This window comes from Centruroides vittatus, unplaced genomic scaffold (assembly GCF_030686945.1).
Source record: "Centruroides vittatus isolate TY-2023 unplaced genomic scaffold, ASM3068694v2 scaffold_373, whole genome shotgun sequence".
Taxonomy (NCBI): Eukaryota; Metazoa; Arthropoda; class Arachnida; order Scorpiones; family Buthidae; genus Centruroides; species Centruroides vittatus.
This window is the reverse complement of record NW_027122704.1, coordinates 1,930,026-1,951,837: the sequence shown is the minus strand read 5'-3', so window position 1 is coordinate 1,951,837 and position 21,812 is coordinate 1,930,026. Positions and strand designations below refer to the sequence as shown.

The 21,812-nt window shown below is 26.1% G+C and overlaps 1 protein-coding gene across 2 annotated transcripts in view; it reads left to right on the top strand.

The window, feature by feature from the left end:
• LOC136988635 (nuclear factor NF-kappa-B p100 subunit-like) overlaps positions 1–21,812 on the top strand; it is a 48,646-nt gene that overhangs the window by 20,226 nt on the left and 6,608 nt on the right. The window contains exons 1-4 of one of the 2 annotated variants that reach the window (XM_067286545.1): positions 7,939–8,206; positions 9,587–9,911; positions 20,897–21,030; positions 21,117–21,271. In XM_067286545.1, coding sequence (XP_067142646.1) covers positions 8,159–8,206; positions 9,587–9,911; positions 20,897–21,030; positions 21,117–21,271 — 662 coding nt within the window. In that variant the 5' untranslated portion in view covers positions 7,939–8,158. Of the gene's footprint in view, positions 1–7,938; positions 8,207–9,586; positions 9,912–20,896; positions 21,031–21,116; positions 21,272–21,812 lie in introns of those variants that run through there. The other variant, XM_067286546.1, reaches the window with a different exon arrangement.

The window sequence follows — 21,812 nt, the reverse complement described above, 5'->3', positions numbered from 1 at the left end:
GTACATTAGTGGACTTGTACCAATACATCAAGCAAACAATTACTTCCATGAATATAGTTGAATAAACTGCATACATACGACAAAAACTAACGCTACACGTGTGACGAAAACCGAAGCTATCTGCCAATGAAGACCGACACAGAAACCCGAAACTCAAAGCGGAAAACGATGCTAAAAATGTAATGATCGAATAGCCAAGTTCTGAATTTTAAATTTAACACTACTCTATTACAAATAGAGAAAGTCTTTCATTTTTACATGGAAGAGAAGCGCAACTTCTAGAGCGAAAAACAATGTCCAATTACTGGAAACGACAACAAAACAGGAAATTCACAAAAATTGTGCGGACAGCTTTCCTAAAATGAGACTGTGTCTTCATAAATGAGGATGTAAATTAATTCTATGCATCACCGATAGAGGTCGGTCTTTTATCTTCGTACAGAATAACAGCACATAATGAAACAAATTACTTAATACCCAACATTGTCTTCGTTAAACAATAGCAAAATACAAATTTATGTACGTATTTAATCAGAACTCTTTTTAAAAATATTTCTTGGAATATCCTCATTGCCGCTACATGTTATATTAATAAATTTTTTGTATTTATATATTTTGATATATTTTTGTTTTTATGTGTATATTTTTTTGATGTTGTTTTTCATTTAATTCGTTTGCGCAAATGATCTTGTATTTTATTGGAGAAATAAACAAATAGAGTGTTGCGAAAAACAGAAAAAATATTAATAATACTGTATAATGAATTGCATACACTAATTCGTTCATCTGACAAGTGCTCATTTTGAATATATTTAAAAATATTATGCAGAATAAGGACGAAAGCAACATCGTAGAATATAGAATATATGGGGCACTGAGGCGTGAAAGGCCCATTGTGCCGGAGTCGACTGGAAGCTGAGAAGGAACCCGACTATATGCTGCCTTCTCCCATCTGATGTTCCAAGGTGGCAACCTCTTTAATTGCATTCAGGGGCCACCATGCAGAATCCGAGAAGGCGGCCGCTTCATCCTCAACTGAAGTCCTGGAAATGCCAGCACCCATGGAAAATCCAAGCAGTCCAGACTCGATCCTGTTCCCCCAAAGCCTCTGTGGCGCCATTCGGCCTAGATGCAACACTTACAGAAATTATGCAATTCAAAAACTTTTCCAATAGTTTTTTTCCGTTTCTTAGGATTTTGGTTCATAGAAATTTATTATCCTATAAATTCTTAAATGTAATGCAATAATTTCAAGCTGAATACATAATTGTGCATATTAAAACTTATATAATAAGTAATTTAGCATGTACTTTTCCTATTCAATATTGTGGTTTTTTAGGTGTGGCTCGTATCAAAGGTATTACAAGAATATATATAAAAATTCTGTTATTGTTCTCTAAGTGCAAATTAAATTGCGAAAATCTTCTAATCATAATTTTATATATAAATATATACCTATATGTTTATTTATACCTTAATTAACAGTATATTTTTTCTCATTATAGCGTGTAAGTAATAAATACATAATTGTACAAGGTAATGAATTTCTATTATAAGAATTATAAAATATAAATAAACTGATATATATTGATTCTTACCTTTAATTTTGAAGATTTTTAAAAAAAAAAATCCCATGTTTTTAAAATTTAAATATTGCATGGGCAGGCTAAATACTATAGAAACAACGTTAAAATATTGCTTAATAATATTGCAAATTGCTTAATTAATTAGGTCAATAAGTTATATCTTTGTGTGCGGTATTTATTATATAAATAATTATCTACAATACTTTCACGAATTATTTATATTGTTTTAATAATAAAAATTCAATTAATTATCTAAACGATTATCGAAAGATATTCATGAAATAATGGATAAATTAGCCTTATCTTTTCAGTATTGTTATATAGGAATGCTTATATATTTCAGTTACATAAGTTAAAACTAATCGTTATTTTAAAAATGAAAAATAAAATAGCATCAATTAAATATTATTAACGAGGTTTTATAGCATATTAACTTTAAATTAAATTGTAATTACAATCAATAAGTTACCAAATTGTAAAATTCTCTCATAAGAAACAATAAACAATTGAAATGTAAAGAAGATTAATAACCGAACGTGATATTGAGATTAAGATTCTCATTAACATGAAACTTTTATTGTTTCTTTTTTCGTAAAATATCCACAGTGTTTTTTCTATTTATTTATTTATTTTAAAATAGTAGAGACAACCAAATTCAATCAAGGACAAATATTTAAGGATGCATTGTATATTGTTGAACAGACAGAACAAGGTCATCGTAATAATCCATTCTGTTTATAAACAAAGTTTTATTATGATTAAATAACCATTTCAAAACATCGATAAAAATTAAATGTATTTAGATAATGGCGAAATTAAATATTAAAAAAAAAAAAAATGTTTAAGATAAAATAACTCCACGTTGTTCATTAGGACATTAAACAATAACGTCACGTTCTCGAATTTGATTGAAGTTTGAATATAATATTTAAAATTTTTTGTAGATATAATTAGATAAGTGAAAGTAATAGTGAACAAAGCTTCTACAAATGTATATATATACTTAAAGTTTTTCTTCTTAATACAGTTTAATTACAGATCAGTGGACAACTTTTCGATTGTATTCAGTTCCAAGGTAACAAATGTTTATTCGTTCAACCATTCAGTCACATACTGTAAATTACGATTACGAAATTATTAATTATAGTTATATATAAGTTTGCATTTATCTATAACTTAATTCTAACTACTTTCTAAGAAATAAAACTGGTTGTCAATTCTTTTTAAATAAATGCAATATTGGAGGTTTTCGTGTTAATTTATAATAAATTTATAATTGGGTTATACTCTAAACCCTTTTAAAAATACAAAAATTTAATTATTATATATATATTTTAAGGATAACATATTTTTATGATTTATAGTTTATATTTAATATAATCTTTATTCTATATCAGTGTTTTCCAAGCTTTTTGAGTTGTGTGACCTCTTTTCACACAACTAGAAAACCGTGACATTAACATTACAACAAGAATACGGTTTTTAACTCCATTAGAAATCACGATCAACTGATTAAAAGTCACTAATATATATATATCAGTTTAGCATAAAATAATAAATATATCATCTATACACATTAAGTTGTAGTAGACCTTTTTAATATAAGACAGATAAAACAAGATAAACAATAGGTAAACTAACTAAATTATATATTAATAATTATTCATCTTAAATGTACTAATTTTAATTGAATATTTAATGAATGAACAGTTATTCGTTTAATATATAAATTACGAAAATTGGTTCCAAGAAAAGTATATATTTCATACAAATTTATTCCTAATGTGTAATTCTAAGAATGGTATTCATTAAACTGATATGAATTTTAAAAATAATTTTGAGGAAATTAAACATTTATGTAAGTGTTTTTATATAATGTATACATTTAATGCACTATATATATTACACACATCACATTAAATATAGGTTTTCAGTAGTATAATGCTTTAACATTTTTATAATTATATAATAATATTGTTTAAGACCAATACAAAAAAATTTACATATAATAAATTGGTGGATGTGATTCATAACTTTTCATTGTTTCATAAGAACATATGAACTAAAAATTACAAAGGTAAAATAATAATGTATACGAAATCTACGTGAATAAATTGAATATAATAAGTTTATCCGAAAAGGCGATAAACTTTATAGTTGCTTGGTAAATACCAATTTTAATGTTAACAAAGGATAAGAGTCTTATTAGATTTACGCAATCCAAGCAGGCAAATGTTTTATATCTGTGTCTAAAAATATAAAATACGTAATAATAATTAATTATAGAATTAAAATATCAAATTTATTATCAATATATTAGAATTAATAAGTAATTTTTAATCATTTATATTATTCAGATTACTGTCCAAATTACACTAATCTTGATGATAATAATCCAAATCTGTTACTAAGCTAGCGTTGATTCATTTATATCAAAAGAGTAGTTTTCAATCAAGCTTTGAAGCCGGCACCCCAACTTGCTTAAAACCGGAAATTCAATAATTTATTATTTTGCATTATGATGTATTGATACACAATACATCTGATTAATAAAGGATAACGCCAGGCTTACAAATTCTTTATTTTTTATTTAAACTACAAGTATACCTTCCATCTTATTCAAACTAAATCTTAGCAATCTCGTGTAATATGAATTAAATGTGGTTTGCATGTCTGGCGTTGTACTTTGAGTGATTCGTAGTATCTCAATATACCATACCGCAGCAATAACAGAAGATAAAACGTGGATACAGAAAAGGAAATGATTCACGAATTCATTTAAAGTTTAAATATATTAAATTTTAAATAAATGATTGAATATTAGGAAACTTGCAACAGGTCTAAAAGCTTGTTGCGCCATTCTGTCGTGAAGCCAAGTTTGGTTTTCATTCGTTATTTTCGAAGTTCAGAAGAGAATGATTCTTAGTTACGGTGCTTTTGTTTCAAAATTGAATTGAAAATAATCAGGGGTTAATGTTACTTATGGTTCCAAAATGGCGGCTCGTCTCTGATTCCAGCAAATAGAAGAAAGGAAACAGTGGTGATGCACGTTCTAACCTAACCTAACCACAAAATTTTGTTAATAATAATTATGGTAATTTATTAGAATAGGTTAGGTTAAGCTAGAACGTGTGTCCCCATTGTTTCCTTTCTTCTATTTGATAGAATCAGAGACGAGCCGCCATTTTGGAACCATAAGTAACATTAACCTAATCGGGTAATTGAAGTCAAAACATTTATATGATATAACATTATTTTTCATATTAGAATATAAATATTTGAATTGCCATTATTTTAAATTATACAGTATAATATTTATTTATTGTTTAGTAACACTTATTTTGTATTATATGCTTATTATTTAATTTATTATATATAATAAATGAACAAATTTACATATGTAATAAATAGATCTATTACATAATTAATTACTATCGCAAGCAATTAAGTTTCAGTTATATAAAACTTATAGTTGTTTATTTACAATTTAATTTTTCGGTAAATGTTATTTATGGTTCCAAAATGGCGGCTCGTCTCTGATTTCAGCAAATAGAAGAAAGGAAACAGTGGGGACGCACGTTCCAACCTAACCTAACCTATTCTAATAATTTTGTTGGTAATAATTGTGGTAATTTATTAGAATAGGTTAGGTTAGGTTAGAACGTGCGTCTCCACTGTTTCCTTTCTTCTATTTGCTGGAATCAGAGACGAGCCGCCATTTTGGAACCATAAGTAACATTAACCAATTTTTCTATATTATATATACGTATATTATTAATCATCTCAATATTATCTCTAATTATATTATCTCAATCACAAGATTTTGATAAAATATTCATACAAATTATAAAACTAAATTCATAATTTGTTAATAATATAATAATCAGTGAAAACACTTGTTTTATATTATAATTAATGAATAAATATATTTTAAAGGAAAAAAAAAAGTTTGTATGTGTTTTCTCAAAATTTGATTTTTTGACTATATATAATATATATTGTATAAAGATCTAATTAATAAATTTAATTACATTAATCTCTCTTTCAAATAAAGGTATGATCTAATCTAATGAATCATATACGTCACAAATGACATCTGAAAATCTTAAATTTTCAATTGTTTAAATCAGATATCCGATCTCTCTCACACACGACTGCACACTTAGGTGTGTAATTTACTATCAAGGCTACCTAGTGTTTATTACGCGTTCCAGATGTTCAATTCAGCTTGTTAAAGAATAAAATTTTGTTAATCTCAATCTTTTTTAATACTTCCTTTACACGAAAATAACATATCGAAATTCCTATATTATGTAAACACAATATAATTTCATGATTTTTAATATAAGATTACGAGGAGAAAAGAAATGTCTATTTTTGCCTTGAATATATATATTCAAGGTTACTAAGGACAAAAATTCATATTTAAATTAATATTTTTAATAAATAGATTACAATATGCCATTTCAAGAATGAGATAAATCTGTTTTCATGATTTCAAAGAAGAATATTCATTTAAAAAAAAAATAATAATAAAATAATAATAATAAAATGACATCGCTTGGAGAATTTTAATTTTTACTTATGGAAGCGAATGAATGTCGTCGTGACAAGCTAAAACATCAACGTGACTTATTATAAAATAACTCGACATGTGAGGCGAAAACATTAATCTTCTAAGGGAAAAAAATATATCAGTTATTTAAAATGTTAACCATAAACTGATATTGATCTTAATATTTATATTTTCATTTCTTTTTACACATTAAATTTGTCAATTGTTTGTATATGCTCTATAAAATTTGCTTTTTTTTTAAAATAACTTTAATATTTAATAATCTAATAAGGAGTTCCTCTTTATTAAGGAGTTAATTAAGGAGTTAACTCACATGTCTGTTTTACAATGATTTATTATTATCTGAAATTAATTTAAAGAGTAAATAATAATAATAATAATAATAATAAACTATTTGTATTTAATGCCAATTTAAATATTTTACCTAATAATATTTATTTTGGTGAATAATTTAAAAATCGTTTCAAGATTGCATATAACGAGGAAATTTTCCGGAGGAAAAATAATTCAAAACGGAAGTAAAATTATAATTACTTATAGCTGTGGATATTTCTATTGCAATAGAAGATCCGGAATCTTAGTCCATTCCGGATTTCTAAATTTTCATGAACAGTTTGGAATAAAGTTTAATTTAATCCGATTTTTCTTATGTTAAAACGTTGGTTTTATTTCTGTTATGAATTGATTCGTTTCTAGATTTCCCAGATTTCCTTTTGTAAGAAGAAAAGAAATTGCAGAGAAAGTTTTTAATACTTTCATTTTATACATAACGCATCTAGTTTAATTTTCATTATAATTTACAGAATCTTCGTGCAATTAAGTCATTGCCAACAACAAACATCACATACAGCTGTCATACTAACAATGCAAGCTCTAAAACAAGTTGTATTATATACAACTTGTTTTGACATTTTGCGCAAATAATCAATACATTATACATCCATGGATGGTAGTTTTTTCTATTTTTTTAATTTTTTATTTCATATATAATATGTAAAATCATACTATACAAAGTTATATCATCCGACGAATAATACACCAACGTTTATAACCTGTAAAGAAACCCACATTAAATAAAAACCTGTAAAGCAGCTAGTTTAAAGATAAGCTCTGAATCATTTGTCATTTATTTACATATTAGTTTCACATAAATAACGAGTTGAGTCATCTGATTTAGATTTTAATTATTATTATACCATATAAGATTTGATCGCAACACAATATTTACAAAATAGGGCTTTACAACCTAATAATTAATCAGTTTACAATACATAAAAGGAAGAAAAATAAATATATTGTTTTAATGTGTCTTAATAAATTAAATATTAAAAGTATTAACTTAATATGACATTAATTAATTGATATGCAGGTTAGTATATATTAAATACACGTGTTATAGTGAGTTTTAATGTTAAAACACAGCAAAAACTAGTATTGTTTCATTAAGTAACGTTAATTAGTATTTTAAAGGAAACGAAAATCACCAGCAACTTCAAAATCTACTTTCCCCCTTTCTTTTTTTTTTAAAAAAACATACCTGAACATGACAGTTTACTGGAAATTCCCGCTGGACACCTACTACACCTACAACAACGTCATTTGACGTCACACAAGAAGTAGCGAATGGTGTGTGAGGTAATGGAAGTGGATTTTCCCGTCAAGAATCGCATTGTACAGTTTAAGAGTGGAGCTAACGAGACGTCAGAATAATTTCGAATGGAAAATTTAACCAGTATTTGAAAAAAAAGGTAAGCACCGGATCCAAAAAACTAATTTTGAATTTCCCCTAAAACGTCAATATACGTAAACGTCGTAAAGACACACGGTGTCACGTGTTCGATGGTAAACACGAAATCGAGTTATTTTCTAATGAAAAATCAAGGACTGAGGAATTCCGATTCGTCATGTTAAATTTCCGATACGTCATGTAATAATCCTAAACGAATTTCGATTTCTGGAAAAAAGTATTCCATTTCTTTCTATTGATGATTGTTGGATGTTTTGCTTTCAAGAAAGCGTGTATTTTTTTCCCTTCGAAATGCTGGTAAGATCTTCCTTATGTGTCATGTTTCTATTTTATGTTTTTCCACAAAATGCTATTTTATTTGATTATATTTTGCAAAGTCATTCATGAACAATTACACTATCTTGTCATTTGTTTTTTTTTTTCTTTCAAATTTAAATTCTACATTTTAGTTGTAGTACATGGATTAAATGATAAAAGTTGATAATTCAGCACTAAATAATGGTTGGTTTTCTGTCTTTTTTATTATATATTCATTTCAAGACTATTTTAAATATTATTATTGATTTTAATAGGTATTTACAGTTAATTTTTTAAGCTTTGTAAGTGTTAAATTGTTACACTTAATACATAATTATAAAAGTAAATAAAAATGTTCTGTATATAAAATAATTTCATGTTTAAAGTTTTTATCATATTTCACTTTTTTTTTAATATGTCTGACATATTTTTCTATTTTATACATGTGGAACAACAATATTTATATATAAATATATATATAAAATGATACTAGTTCTTTAAGAAATTATTTTAAAATTCTTCAAACATATAGAACAATTGCTTTAAAGGCATTTGAAATACCGTTAAATCAGCTTTTTACTTTTCTTTTTTTAGCTTTTCGTGTAATAATTTATTCAATATTTTGTTATTTTCCTTGATATATCAAGGAAAGTAATATTTTAGAAATCATAATAAAATATTTTTATTTTAAGCAAAATAAAACTTTGATTGGCTGATGTTTGATTGATTAAAAAATCGGCCTTGTATATTATTTGAGAAAATTCAATGTTTTTTCTGCCAGTTTGATTTCTACTCTTTGAATTACCGTATATTTAATTCTTTGTAACGATAAATTTTGTAGGAAGTTTGCATATTTAGAAACAAATAAAATGAATGAAACTGTTGTTATTGATATATTAGTTATATTAATATGTTGGAGCTTCCATTTGTTGATTGTATGTCAAACTTCTTAAATTTACTTCGTCAGTTATATCGATCCATATAGAGAAGCACCGAGGATTTTTCAAGAATTTTTAAATATTAGACAAAATGATAAAGAAATTAAATTAATAGGTTAATTTCTTTTGTTCCGAATTTAAGTATTAATACCATTTTATCTACTTAATTATATTTTTGATTACGTTTGATGCTATAACACATCATTAACTTTATGCAGTAAATTATCTGTATAGTAATGAAACAGATTATGGAAACTATTTAAGATTAATAACAAATAAAACAATAGTAAACTGTTGTTTTATTGGTTATTTTTTTTAAAACAATAGATTTTTACATTAATTAAAGGACTATATTAGAAATAAATGTTTATTTAACATAATTGAGATAAATATTCTATCCAATTTATTTATATAATTAACATTTAGTTGTATTTTTACATAGGAACGATATATGTGGATGGGTGAACCAGGTGTTTTAGTGGGAGACTTGGGAAGTAACCTTGCTGGTCAAGGTGAATTATCACTTGAACATAATACTATATCAACTGCCAATGGTGTTTCATCATGTGGTGCTGTGTACACTATATGTTGCAGTCCTGCAATGGGAATGAACGATGGACATTCAATTCCACCTGTTTCATCATCTTTGCAGATGAACAATGTACAGAATTTAACATTATCTAGTCAAAATATGCAAAATGGACAAATTGGCTTGAATCATTCACCTTACACTCTAGAAACATTACATTCACAGAATATTTGTCATAGTAAGTATTTTTAAAATTTAAAAATGATTATTCTAATAATTTACTAATAATCTAATTAATCTAATAATTCAAATTTGAATTTGTGATTGATAACTAGTTAATTTCTATATTGCAGTTTCTTGCGAATATGAAAATTAATTAAATCTGATTTTTTACTAATTAATTACTATTTATTTAATTATTTTACATTACATTATTACTCTATGAATTGTTAACAAAGAAAAAAGTCGCTAGAAAACTTTAATATAAATATATATTATATAAAAATCTAATTAAAAGTTAGAAGTTATATTTCTGAATTTGTATATCATAAGTATTTACTATTTGTTTTACATCAGCATTTTTCGGTTTTTAATACAACACTAAGAACTCAAAGAACACTAACATGCCTATAACCAGTTCAAGAAATAATATACCAAATATACTTTTAGAAACAAAAGTATTATAATAAATTAATGAAAAATTAATGATAATGCCAAATTAATTAGCCATAACTTGGCTAATTTAATTAACCAAGTTATGGCCCAATTAATTCAGAGTTATCTTTTAATTAATATATAATTTTGGGCTTAGTATACTGTATAATTATAGTATTGTATGTAATATTCCAAGCTAACTAATTGGAAATAATTTTTTAATTTGTATTTCAGATAACAATGTAGAATACTTTTATCTTTTTATTAAGCATACAAATTCTATAATATATATTTCATTTATTATATTATAAAAACAATAATGTTTATATATAAAATTTAGTTAACAGGACTGAAAAAATAGGTTAATGTTACCTATGGTTCCAAAATGGCGGCTCATCTCTGATTCCAGCAAATAGAAGAAAGGAAACAGTGGGGACGCACGTTCTAACCTAACCTAACCTATTCTAATAAATTACCATAATTATTACCAACAAAATTATTAGAATAGGTTAGGTTAGGTTAGAACGTGCATCCCCAGTGTTTCCTTTCTTCTATTTGCTGGAATCAGAGACGAGCCGCCATTTTGGAACCATAGGTAACATTAACCAAAAAATATAACCTGTTAATTTTGTTTTGATACAACAAATAACGTACGAATACTAAAGTTAATTGTATTTACAATCAAAATAATTTAGAATTAAATTATGATAAAAGTGAGAACAAAAATTAATTTTAATTTTCAGAATTTATATACTTTTAGTTGATAAAGATATTTATCATCAGCAGTTTTGGAAATGAATTGAATTAAATGAAAGAAAATTTAAATATTTAATTATGCATAATAACAAAACAAATATTTGTTGGAAGTTATCCAGTTTTTATACAGTATGTTATTATCATATTCAGATTCATCAGTATTTTGTGAGAAGCTGTTGAGAAACAATAGTATAAAAGCTATAATTTATTAAGTTATTTGTTCATATCTGTGCAAATTTGATTGACCTGTTTTCTGAAAATTTGTTTCATAAATAAATTTACGTCATTTATTTTTTATACATATTTGTTTTACAGAAATGCCAAGAGTTATAAATAATGTTTTATAGAAAATATGTTTTTATAAGATATAAAAAAACACCTTATTTACTTCCAGCAGTGAGATTAATACAAATAAAATAATAAATGAATAGGTCAAAAAACGTTTTTATTGTATTAAACCCACTGCTGAAAGTCAATAAGGTGTGTTTTGTGTATCTATTGTGTCATATTCAGTTTGTTCTAAGAATATTTTAACCACATCTTTATATTCTTAACAACTATTGAATAGTTACTCCATGGACATCATTGCTCTCTTCTTATGAATCACTGATGTTTGACAATGCATGAGAATCATTTCTTTTTACTCTGTCTTCTCAAGCCTAATAGATATATACACATTTGTTTAACTGCCCTTATATTTGTGTATATCCTCTTTGTACAGTATTCTCATTTCATTCCATAATACACTCATATTTCTATTTAAACTACCTTCAACTATATTTTTCTTATGCTCACATATTACGTATCACTCATTCTCTCTTCTAAATTTCTCCTTGTGGACCCTAAATAATTTTCTTCCTGTTTGTACCTTTCAACATTCTTATTCATCCATCTTAAATCTTATTATGCATTTCTCTATTCACTTTTGCATCTTTCTCAAATGAATCTAAAATTCATTTTTATATTGTAAAAATATTAAAATTTTCTTAATATTTATCTAAGATGGAAAAATATCAATACATAATAGTCACTAGTTCATTCATTTGGTAAAGTTATATGTTAATCAAAAAACTGTTTACAGATTTCTAAGAAATGTTTATCAGTAAAGTATATTGTTAAATAGTATAATAAAAATTGTATTAATCAAGATTCCTAATTAATGTAGAAATGTTAATTACTGTTTAGTAAGAAGAAGGAACTAATTATAATAATAACTGAAAGATAACAAAAAATAAAATATTTTTCATATTTTACAAAATATTTAACCACCCTATTTTTATTAAGAATAATATATTGTTTTATAGTTTCCTCGACTTTATCAAGTTAAATATTCAGTCATCAAAAGATATATATATCAAGTTAGTTTAATTTTGAATTTGAGCAATTTTCAGAATATACAAAGTAAATTGAATTTATTTGCTTTCATTTTTTTGAAAATTTATTTTCTTTTAAAAAATTGTTTGAATATAACTTTAAAATATATTTTTCCACCAGTACTTGAATATAAATGATTTAGATTGAAAGTATTAGAAAAATTATAAGATACAGTAGACCCCCCTATAACACGTGTTCGTATAAGACGGATTCGTATAACACGGCGGAAAAATTGTGATCGTGTTCATATAACACGCTAAAAGAGGCTCATATAACATGGTAAAAGAATGAGACAGATTGTCATGGCCGACTCGTGTCTCAACAGGATTGGTCGAATCCGAATCAATAGTGGATGTGCAGCGGACCTACTTGAGAGCTACCAGCATAGCGAGGATGCTGATTGGATGACTGCCGTCCAGCGGCACGCGTATATACAGACAGTTTAGGCAGGAAAGTTGTGTTTTTTTGTGAAAAAAAAACATTTATTATTCAACAGCCATAAAAATTATTGTCATGTAGTGCCTTAAGCCTGATTACTAAAGAAAGTTATTTTAAATATAACAAGTAAGTTAATCACTTTGGGCTGTGAACGGCTCATGTATTTGTAAAATCTAAGTGACTCGTACAACACAGATTCATATAACACAACGTATCTACCGTGTTATATGGGGATCTACTGTAATTAATATTTTAAGATCTTTCTAACAAAATGAAAGCTATGTAATTTGTGACTCAGAAAGAGCTAATTTGTTTACTTGCATTATATATTTTGTTTGAAGAGAAGCATTCATTAGTTGACTAATTATGAGTTGCTTAATAACTAAATCTTTCTGAGTGGTTTGTTTTATCGTGAGATGGTTGTACCCCAGGTTACAACCATCTCACAATAAAACAAGCCAAAGATACAACTGTAATATTTCTACCCCTACCATGATCCAACTTAGCTATCCCCACTGATATGATACTTTGTCTGTTCCAAGTGTTGCTTCTTGTCCAGTTTTTCATCATGTGTCCAGGAAAAAAGACCAAAAACTGTGGGTTTTAAGAAAATTTGACAAATTGTCAATAATTAATTATTTTTTAATGATATGGCTGATTTTATAACTAACAAACAGAAACAGTCTGATAATTTAATTAGCAAGTCATTTATAATAACATTCTAGAATAGAGGTCCAGGTACTAAGTCTTAAGGACAGCCTTTATTTAGGGAGCATGTTTTTTTTTTTAACCAAGCCCAATGTAAGTTCAGCTGTTCTGTCTTTTAAGAAATCTTTGAACAAGTAGAAAACATTTTGTGGTAATTTGGTATTTAGATAAGTTTTAAAATTGAGGGCCACCATGCATTGTCAAATGCATCTTTGATATCTAGAAATATTAACAAACACATTAATCTCTTCTTTCTTTGCTGTAGAGTAGTGATTTTCAACTGATGTGTTGTGGCACACCAGTATGCCACAAAAATTTTTGAAGGTTATTAAATAAATTATTTTTGAAAGATGCCCAAAGAACAATCATTGTACAGGTCAAAAATTAAAACCTTTTTAAATTAATTATACGAATATTTCATTGTTATAATAAATAAATGTATACATAATGTAGTATAAAATACATATTCATAAGCAAAATTATATATGCATAAGACCAGGTTATTTCATTTAAAATGAAATTTTCGTTAAATCAAAAATATCTATAATTGTCCATATTTACTTCAAATTATTTTAACTTAGAGATAGCAGGGCATTGGGCAGGTTTCTAAAGGCAATTATTATGCTACTTTTAATTGCAAATTAAGACTTAATTGCTTTTCTTATGTAAATGAAAATTATAAATTTAAATAAGAATTGTTGTAACCTGCTGCTATTTTAATGAACAACAATGCTGTTTTGTTTAATTTACAAGAAATATAGACAAAAAGAATTTAGTGGCAAGTAATATGGCGATAGAATGTTTACAAACACAACTTTAAATCATGATTTTTTTCTGCGTAAATATGGGCTGCAGAAATTTACCGTATTTTCCGGCGTATAAGACGACCCCCGACTTTTACAGTTAAAATATAGAGTTTGGGATATACTTGCCCTATAAGACAACACCTGGCGTATAAGACGATCCCCGACTTTTGAGAAGATTTTCCTGGGTTAAAAAGTCATCTTATACGCCAGAAAATATGGTAATTATAGGTTTAAGTATGCTATGATATAAAAAAAAGTTGAAAACACTGCTGTAAAGTATCACAAAATTAAAGGGTATCCTCTGTGGATTGCTGGGGCATGAAACCATATTGATCATTGCTCAAAAACTTTCCATGATGTGAAACTTCCTTTAAATAAAAATAATGTATGGGAAATGGCAATTCACGATACATATACTATTTGATGGAATGCATTATGAACATAACCTGGAGTATGCCTGTAATTAATCGTGATAAATATATATTGCTGTGTTTTAATAAATTATTAATTTTTTTAGTTTTATCATTAGGAGAGTTAGTCATTTATTTAATATACAGTAAGAACTTGTTAAGCCAAGTTTAAGGGGTAAAAAATCCCAACTTTAAATTAGAGTTTCAAGTTAACAAGTTTAATGCCCAATTTTGTCAAATTTTTCTGTGGCTAAAAATTTCCCATTTTCAAACTGTTCTTGTTTCTCAAGAATCTGTTCATGGAATGATTATAAAATTGTATACAGTTTATGGCACATTTGAGTGCATTGTCATGTCCCAATTAGAATGCCAGTAACATACTGTATCAATAAAAGGATGATGACACAAGGTTGTAATGGTGTGGCATTGTGTTCATAGAGCTGTAGTGTTTGTTTATCTTAATTGTCTGTATTCACACAGAATATAAGAGAAAATGAAGTTCAGGTCTATCAAAGGGTGTAGGGGTACATGGGAAGATAGATCCGAGTTGAAAGCACAAACAACTTTGATCTAATGACTTAATAGAATGATTTAATAGAAAACTGTATACTGTGGCTGTGATCTATAAACAGCTTTGAGTTAATGCAGTTTGACTTAGCAAGGTTTTACTGTATTATTTTTCATTTTAATAAGAATTATATATTTTATTTATGTACTTGTAAAAATAGTTATTGAAAATACTTATAATAAAATTACTACTGTATTTTTAATTATAATTCATTTAAATTATTTCCATCTTCAAAATCTTTATTAGAAATGATTCTTTTCATGATATACAGTAATTTATTTATTTAAAATTTAATTCTTTGAATCAGATTATTAGAATTGTAAGTTTATTAAATAAGTAAATGAATGCGTATTATCTACAATAAAAAATTTACTGGATTCGTAAGTTATATGATAATATTTAATTATTATACTTTAACTTTATGCATTTGTTAGTTATAAGTTAGCTAATTTATTTTAAAATGTCTTTAGGTTATCTTTTTAAATTAAAGAAACTTTTTGTATTGTATGAAATTGATTAATGTTAAGTCGTCCTCAACAAAGGAATATCAATAGAAAAAAGAAGATGCATTTGTTGTATTTAAATGAAATAGTAATTGAATGAAAAGGAACATTAATATATAAAATGCCATGAAATGATAAATGCTTGTATTTAAATTTTATGTAAATGAAAAACTATCAGTATACTATATTATTAATATTAAAATGAAAAATTACTTTCTAAATTTAAATTTGAGAATGTTTGTTTATTCAAATACTTGCCATACTATAAATACAATTATAATAAATATAAATCTGTTTATGGATATGTTATATTAGTAAATTTCAAAGATTAAAAAAGTTATATAAAAATATTCTTTCCTGTCTTTGACATTTGATATTTATATCCAGTTAACAGGTTATATTTACCTGCCTAGTTATACTTTTCGTGTTTTTTTAACTCATTTTTCAAAATTTAATTTTTGAATGTGTTATAATATTGAATGTTTCCTAAAGTTATGAAATATAATTTAAAAGCACTAGATATAATTATATCTAAATTCATATTTTTTTTCAAATGAAAGTTTCGTTATAGAATTCTATGATCAGATATGCAATTTAAAAACATCGAAATATCAGTATTTATAAATAATTCAAAATAACAGCTATTTATCAGCATATTCATCGCTAATAAATACGAAGTCAGAGATGAAATTAAATGTTTCAGATATTTACCTTAAGTGAATTATTTTTAAATTAAAAAACAAAAATGATGAAAGCTAACAACTAATGGTATTCAAATAGATTAAGAATATAAAAATACTTTATTTTTATATTCTTCCTACGTTGTTTGAATGCTACACTAAATATTACACAGTTTTTCGGTTTTGAATATTATGTTTGGTTATATTAAATACTATATTTAATTGAAAAAGTTATGTTGCAGAATTTAACAAACTGTATTCTTTTTTGTTAATAGAAAAAAGTAACCGATGCAAAATCACAAATATTTTAAATGTTTTAGGCTAATCTTTCATATTTTCAAAAGATTTACAACTTTCGGATAAATTTTCTTGTATATACTTCTGATAAGTAGCACTGAGTTCAACTTTTATTATTTTCTATAAATTTTCTTGAAAAACAAAATCAATAAAATAATGAAAACAATCGAAGATTTTAAATTTAAAAGTTCGTAAATAGCTCTGTATAGATATTTGTTTGAAGTATTGCTATAAACTTCCTATGTTGTCTAAACCTTGACCCGTTTCAAGTAACTGAGATTTGTTTAAAATAGAACTGGTTTATTTTAATGATTTTTTTCTGTAAATAATATCATTAATACTTATAAATTATCTGATTAAATTTTAACAATAATATTCTAGAATTTCTTATTAGCATATAATACAAATATGATAAGTAAAATATAAATTTTTGTTTTCATATAAGTTATTATAAATTATAATTTATAATAATGAATATTAACTATTATCATTTTATCATCATTCTAGAAAATCAAGTAATTTTTCTAATTACATCTTCAATTTCTTTTAATAAACAAAATTTAATTTTACTTTTTATTAAAAATTGTTATTTATTTTTTCATATTATACTACACTTCTTTGGGATTAATTTTCTACATCTTAGTTGCTATCTTAGTTCATTTTTTGTTTTAGTAATTAATTTGCTTAATTAAGGAAATATTTAATAGAAATTGCACTCTACAAATTAATAAATTTTGAACTTTAATCCGAAAATATTTTAAATTAAATTTAAAATTCTATTTTACATAATTTATAAATTATGTAAAATAGAAATTTAAAGGCTTCTTTCCCAAAAATCTTAATTAAGAGATACACAGTTTTGTATTGCCATTGTACATGCACGTTTGTATTGGCAATACAAATGTGTATGTAAACAATTATGACATCACTTATTCATAAAATGTGATTTGAAAAGCTAATCAAATATACATTAACTCATTGTGCTGTCATCGAAAAATAATTATATTTTGAATTCATTGTATTGTAAGGTGTGAAAATATCGACTGTAATTTTTCTTTCGTTGATTTATTTTTCTTAATCAGATACTGGTTAATTGTTGCGAATGATGATATTTTTTGTTATATTTAATACTAAAAATATACAATAATTACAGTAGAAACTCCAACTATCCAAGTCCTGATTAACCAAGGTTTCATATTATCTGAGGCAAACCTGCAGTGAATACATTATTTTTCTTTTACTGTAATTCATAAAAAAGTTTAAAACAATAACATGTATTGCAAAATGATTTATTTCCGTTCTCTTTTATCATTTAATAAGAGATATATCACATAAATGTTTTATATTTATAATTTTTAATCTAAAATTGCTGTGGCTGTCTGAGGTAGCGTTGGTCCACATTAACTTGGAATATCAGTGTTCTACTGTATATAACTAAAAAACTCTGATTAAGAGATAAGATCATAATATGTTTCGATTAATTATGAAATTTAGATTTCACAATATATAGTTTAAAAATATTTTTTTATTCTGACTTCACAAATATTTAATACAGTGGACCTTCGTTATAGCGCTGCTCACTATACCGCACACTCGGTTATAGCGTGGGCAATGTTCGCGTTGTGATAAGCTCAAACACGTTTATACAGGTGCGGCATTAGTGAGTAGCGCATTTTATTGTTACTACATATTGAGTAATTGTGTATGTATTGAGTTCCTGAATGTATTTTGAATAGTGTTTAATTATTGTATGCATGATGAGTAAAAGAAAAGCTTACAGTGTGAAAGAAAAGCTTGACATTATTGCTAAAGAGGTGAACTGTGTTACACCGCACCGCTCGATATAACGCTGTTCACCTTATACCACGAGTGTTGTTTTCCACCCGACATGCGTGTTATATCGGGGGTCCACTGTATTAAACAACTTTCTGCAAATTTTCTGTATGTTATAAACATTTTCCACGTTAGTTAATCAAGTGTCAAATTTGTATATACAAGGTGTTCAGCTTAATTTCATACAAGAATCCCTATCAGAAACATTTGCTAATATGGGAATTTATGACTGGCATTCCTTCACAATGCTTAATGCTGAATCCAAATATGCCATCAACAATTTGGTAAATGTAATGCTCGTCAAGCTCATTTTTTTGAAATGGGAGGTGGGTATTATTACATATGTTTTAACACCACATTTTAAAGCCGAGAAACTGTGAAGTTCCAAAAACTGAAATAAAAAGTATTTCTTAATTTTCTAATGAAATAATAGAAACAAAAGTGTGAAATACAGGTTATTCCTCGTTCCTTATTAGTGAATACATTAGTCAATTTAAACTTAAATAATTTATTAGAACAAAAGCAAACACTTTTCTTTTGTAATGAAAGTACTTTGACATGACTGTCCTCTTGGTTTATTCAATTTGCAGCTCTTTTTGTGAACTCTTTCGTGTGGTAGCTCCAATCAAAATTCTTATATGGAGGTCTTGATTAGAGGTTTTGAAATATTTGCAAAAATGATAAATAAAGTTGAAAAATGGATGCCATTGTATCTGTTAGTTTTGGAAAACAACGTAAAGTGCTACATTTTACAACAGTTTTTGATAAATAAAATTTCTGTGCACATTTCAATCTTTTGCAAATAATGCAAAAACTGCATGTACGTGCATTGCACATATTGCATATGCACGTACCAAATTGTTGGTGAAATATTTGGATTTAGTGCTAAACATTGTGAAGTAAAATAAATATATAATTGTTGTCAGATCAATTACATATAAATGATACTAGAGATAAAAAAAAAATGTAGCTATATAAACAAATATTATCTTAATGATAAGTTAGTACAATCTGTAATTAAAAAATGAATAACCTATGATTAAGTGGTTACATTATATTTAACATTATGTAAATAATAAAATTAAAATATAAATCTCAGAAAAAGTTTGTTTTGCGTGTTGTTTATTATTATTATTTTTATTTATTTTTTGTACAAATTTTCCTTAACAAGCTTATAATTGAAACTGAAAGTATTTGAGACAATACATGAATCTGTTTTAATGTTTTTTTTCCTTTTCTTACCTTTATTAAGTAATTATATTTAATTCAGAATTCTTTGATAAATTGGAAACAACAATTGGATGGGTATTTAAAGTTGAAGAAATTAAATTAGAAGCATGTTTGAATTTGCAAGCAAATGTAACGAAAAAAATATAGAGAAACTTCACTTAGCACTCAAAACCATCTAAACTACATTAACTGATAGTGAAAGGGTTTTCTCGATTTGTGATAATATTTTAACAAAAGTAAAGAATTGATTACTCCTCATCTTTTTTAACACTTTCATATACTTAACTGAATGAATTCTATCTATTATAGCAAGGTTGAGGTCGAAGTTTTAAACGCGAAAACGTGTATGTCAGGCATTCGGCACCGCTTTCCTGTAAACATAGAAGTTTGACAATGGCGTTTGGAATGTCAAGCATGATTTCACTGACTTTCCGAACACCATTGTCAAACTCCTAGGCTTACACGAAAGCAGCACCGAACGTCCAATGTACACATTTTTGCATTTAAAACTTTGGCCTCAACCTCACTATAATAGATTGAATTCATTCATTTGTTATAATGATAAATTACTATGGCAAAAATGTTGGCAAAAATTAAAACTTTTAAAACTTTGAAGTTTTGAAACATTATTTTCAAAGCTTTGAAGATTTAAAAAGCTGAAGATTTGATATTCCTAAAGAAAACAATAGATTGGAATAGTGAATAAAACTTGTTGCTTGATATCTTCTATTAGACAATGAGTTATTTCACTATTATAATAAACATTTTTCAGGAAAATTTGTAGAATACTCTGGAAACTCTAGTATAGAATTTCTAATATTTGTTTATAAAATTTTGCTGATAAATTATTATGATTATTATTATTACAATATTATTAGGTAATTTTTATTTATTGTTATATGTTTTTATTACTTTAGTAAGTAATTTTATTTATTTAATTGAAATATTTGTTCAAAACTGTTACAGGGGAACCCTACTTAAATATAATTATTCAACCAACAAATAGAATCAGATATCGTTATAGGAGTGAAAAAGGATCACATGGAGGGTTGACTGGTAAAACTAACAATACAACCAGAAAAACTTATCCAACTGTTAGGGTAAGAATTATTTATTAATAATAATAGTAATAATTTAAACATAATGTTAAGAATAAATAAATATTCATATACTTGATTTGTTTTAGCTCGAAAATTACAGAGGTAACAGACAGGTCTGTATTCGTGGTAGTTTGTATACAAACGAACAAGATTCTAAACCACATGTTCATAAACTCATGGGAAGAAATTGTAATGAAGATGGAGTATGCACTATACATCTTGGTGAAGATATGACAGCAGTGTGAGTATACAAACTGTATTTACTTTGATAATTACTACGATATATAATTCAAAGCTTTTGTTCACTATATATTAATATAAGTTTCTGATCTCTACATTCATTCACTTTTATTCACTTTTTTCTCTTCTTTTATGTCAGACAATTTTTATATAATTGAAATTGAATTAGTCTTGAAAACAGTTTATTTGAACATTTGGCAATTGAATCATTCTATATTTTTATTTTATCCATTTAAAAATTTTACATTTGTTTTTAACAAAATTGTTAATAAAATTATTATTGTCTCTATACAAGTTTTATCATGTATAATAAACTTTCTGAAGCCCAATACATTGATACACAACCAAAGGATCTCCTTAATTAAAGCAAAAGCTGGCTGAGTCCCATAGCGGAGGTGTACTTAGGCTGTGGGCATAAGAGTCATCCCCAGCTGGTGCCGTGAGTAACTGCACATGGTTACATCTAAAGTTTAAATACGTCTGGAAGCAAAGAATTGCTAGGATGTCAGGGTGGCATAACTGGCAAGTGCACCGTGTGGTAA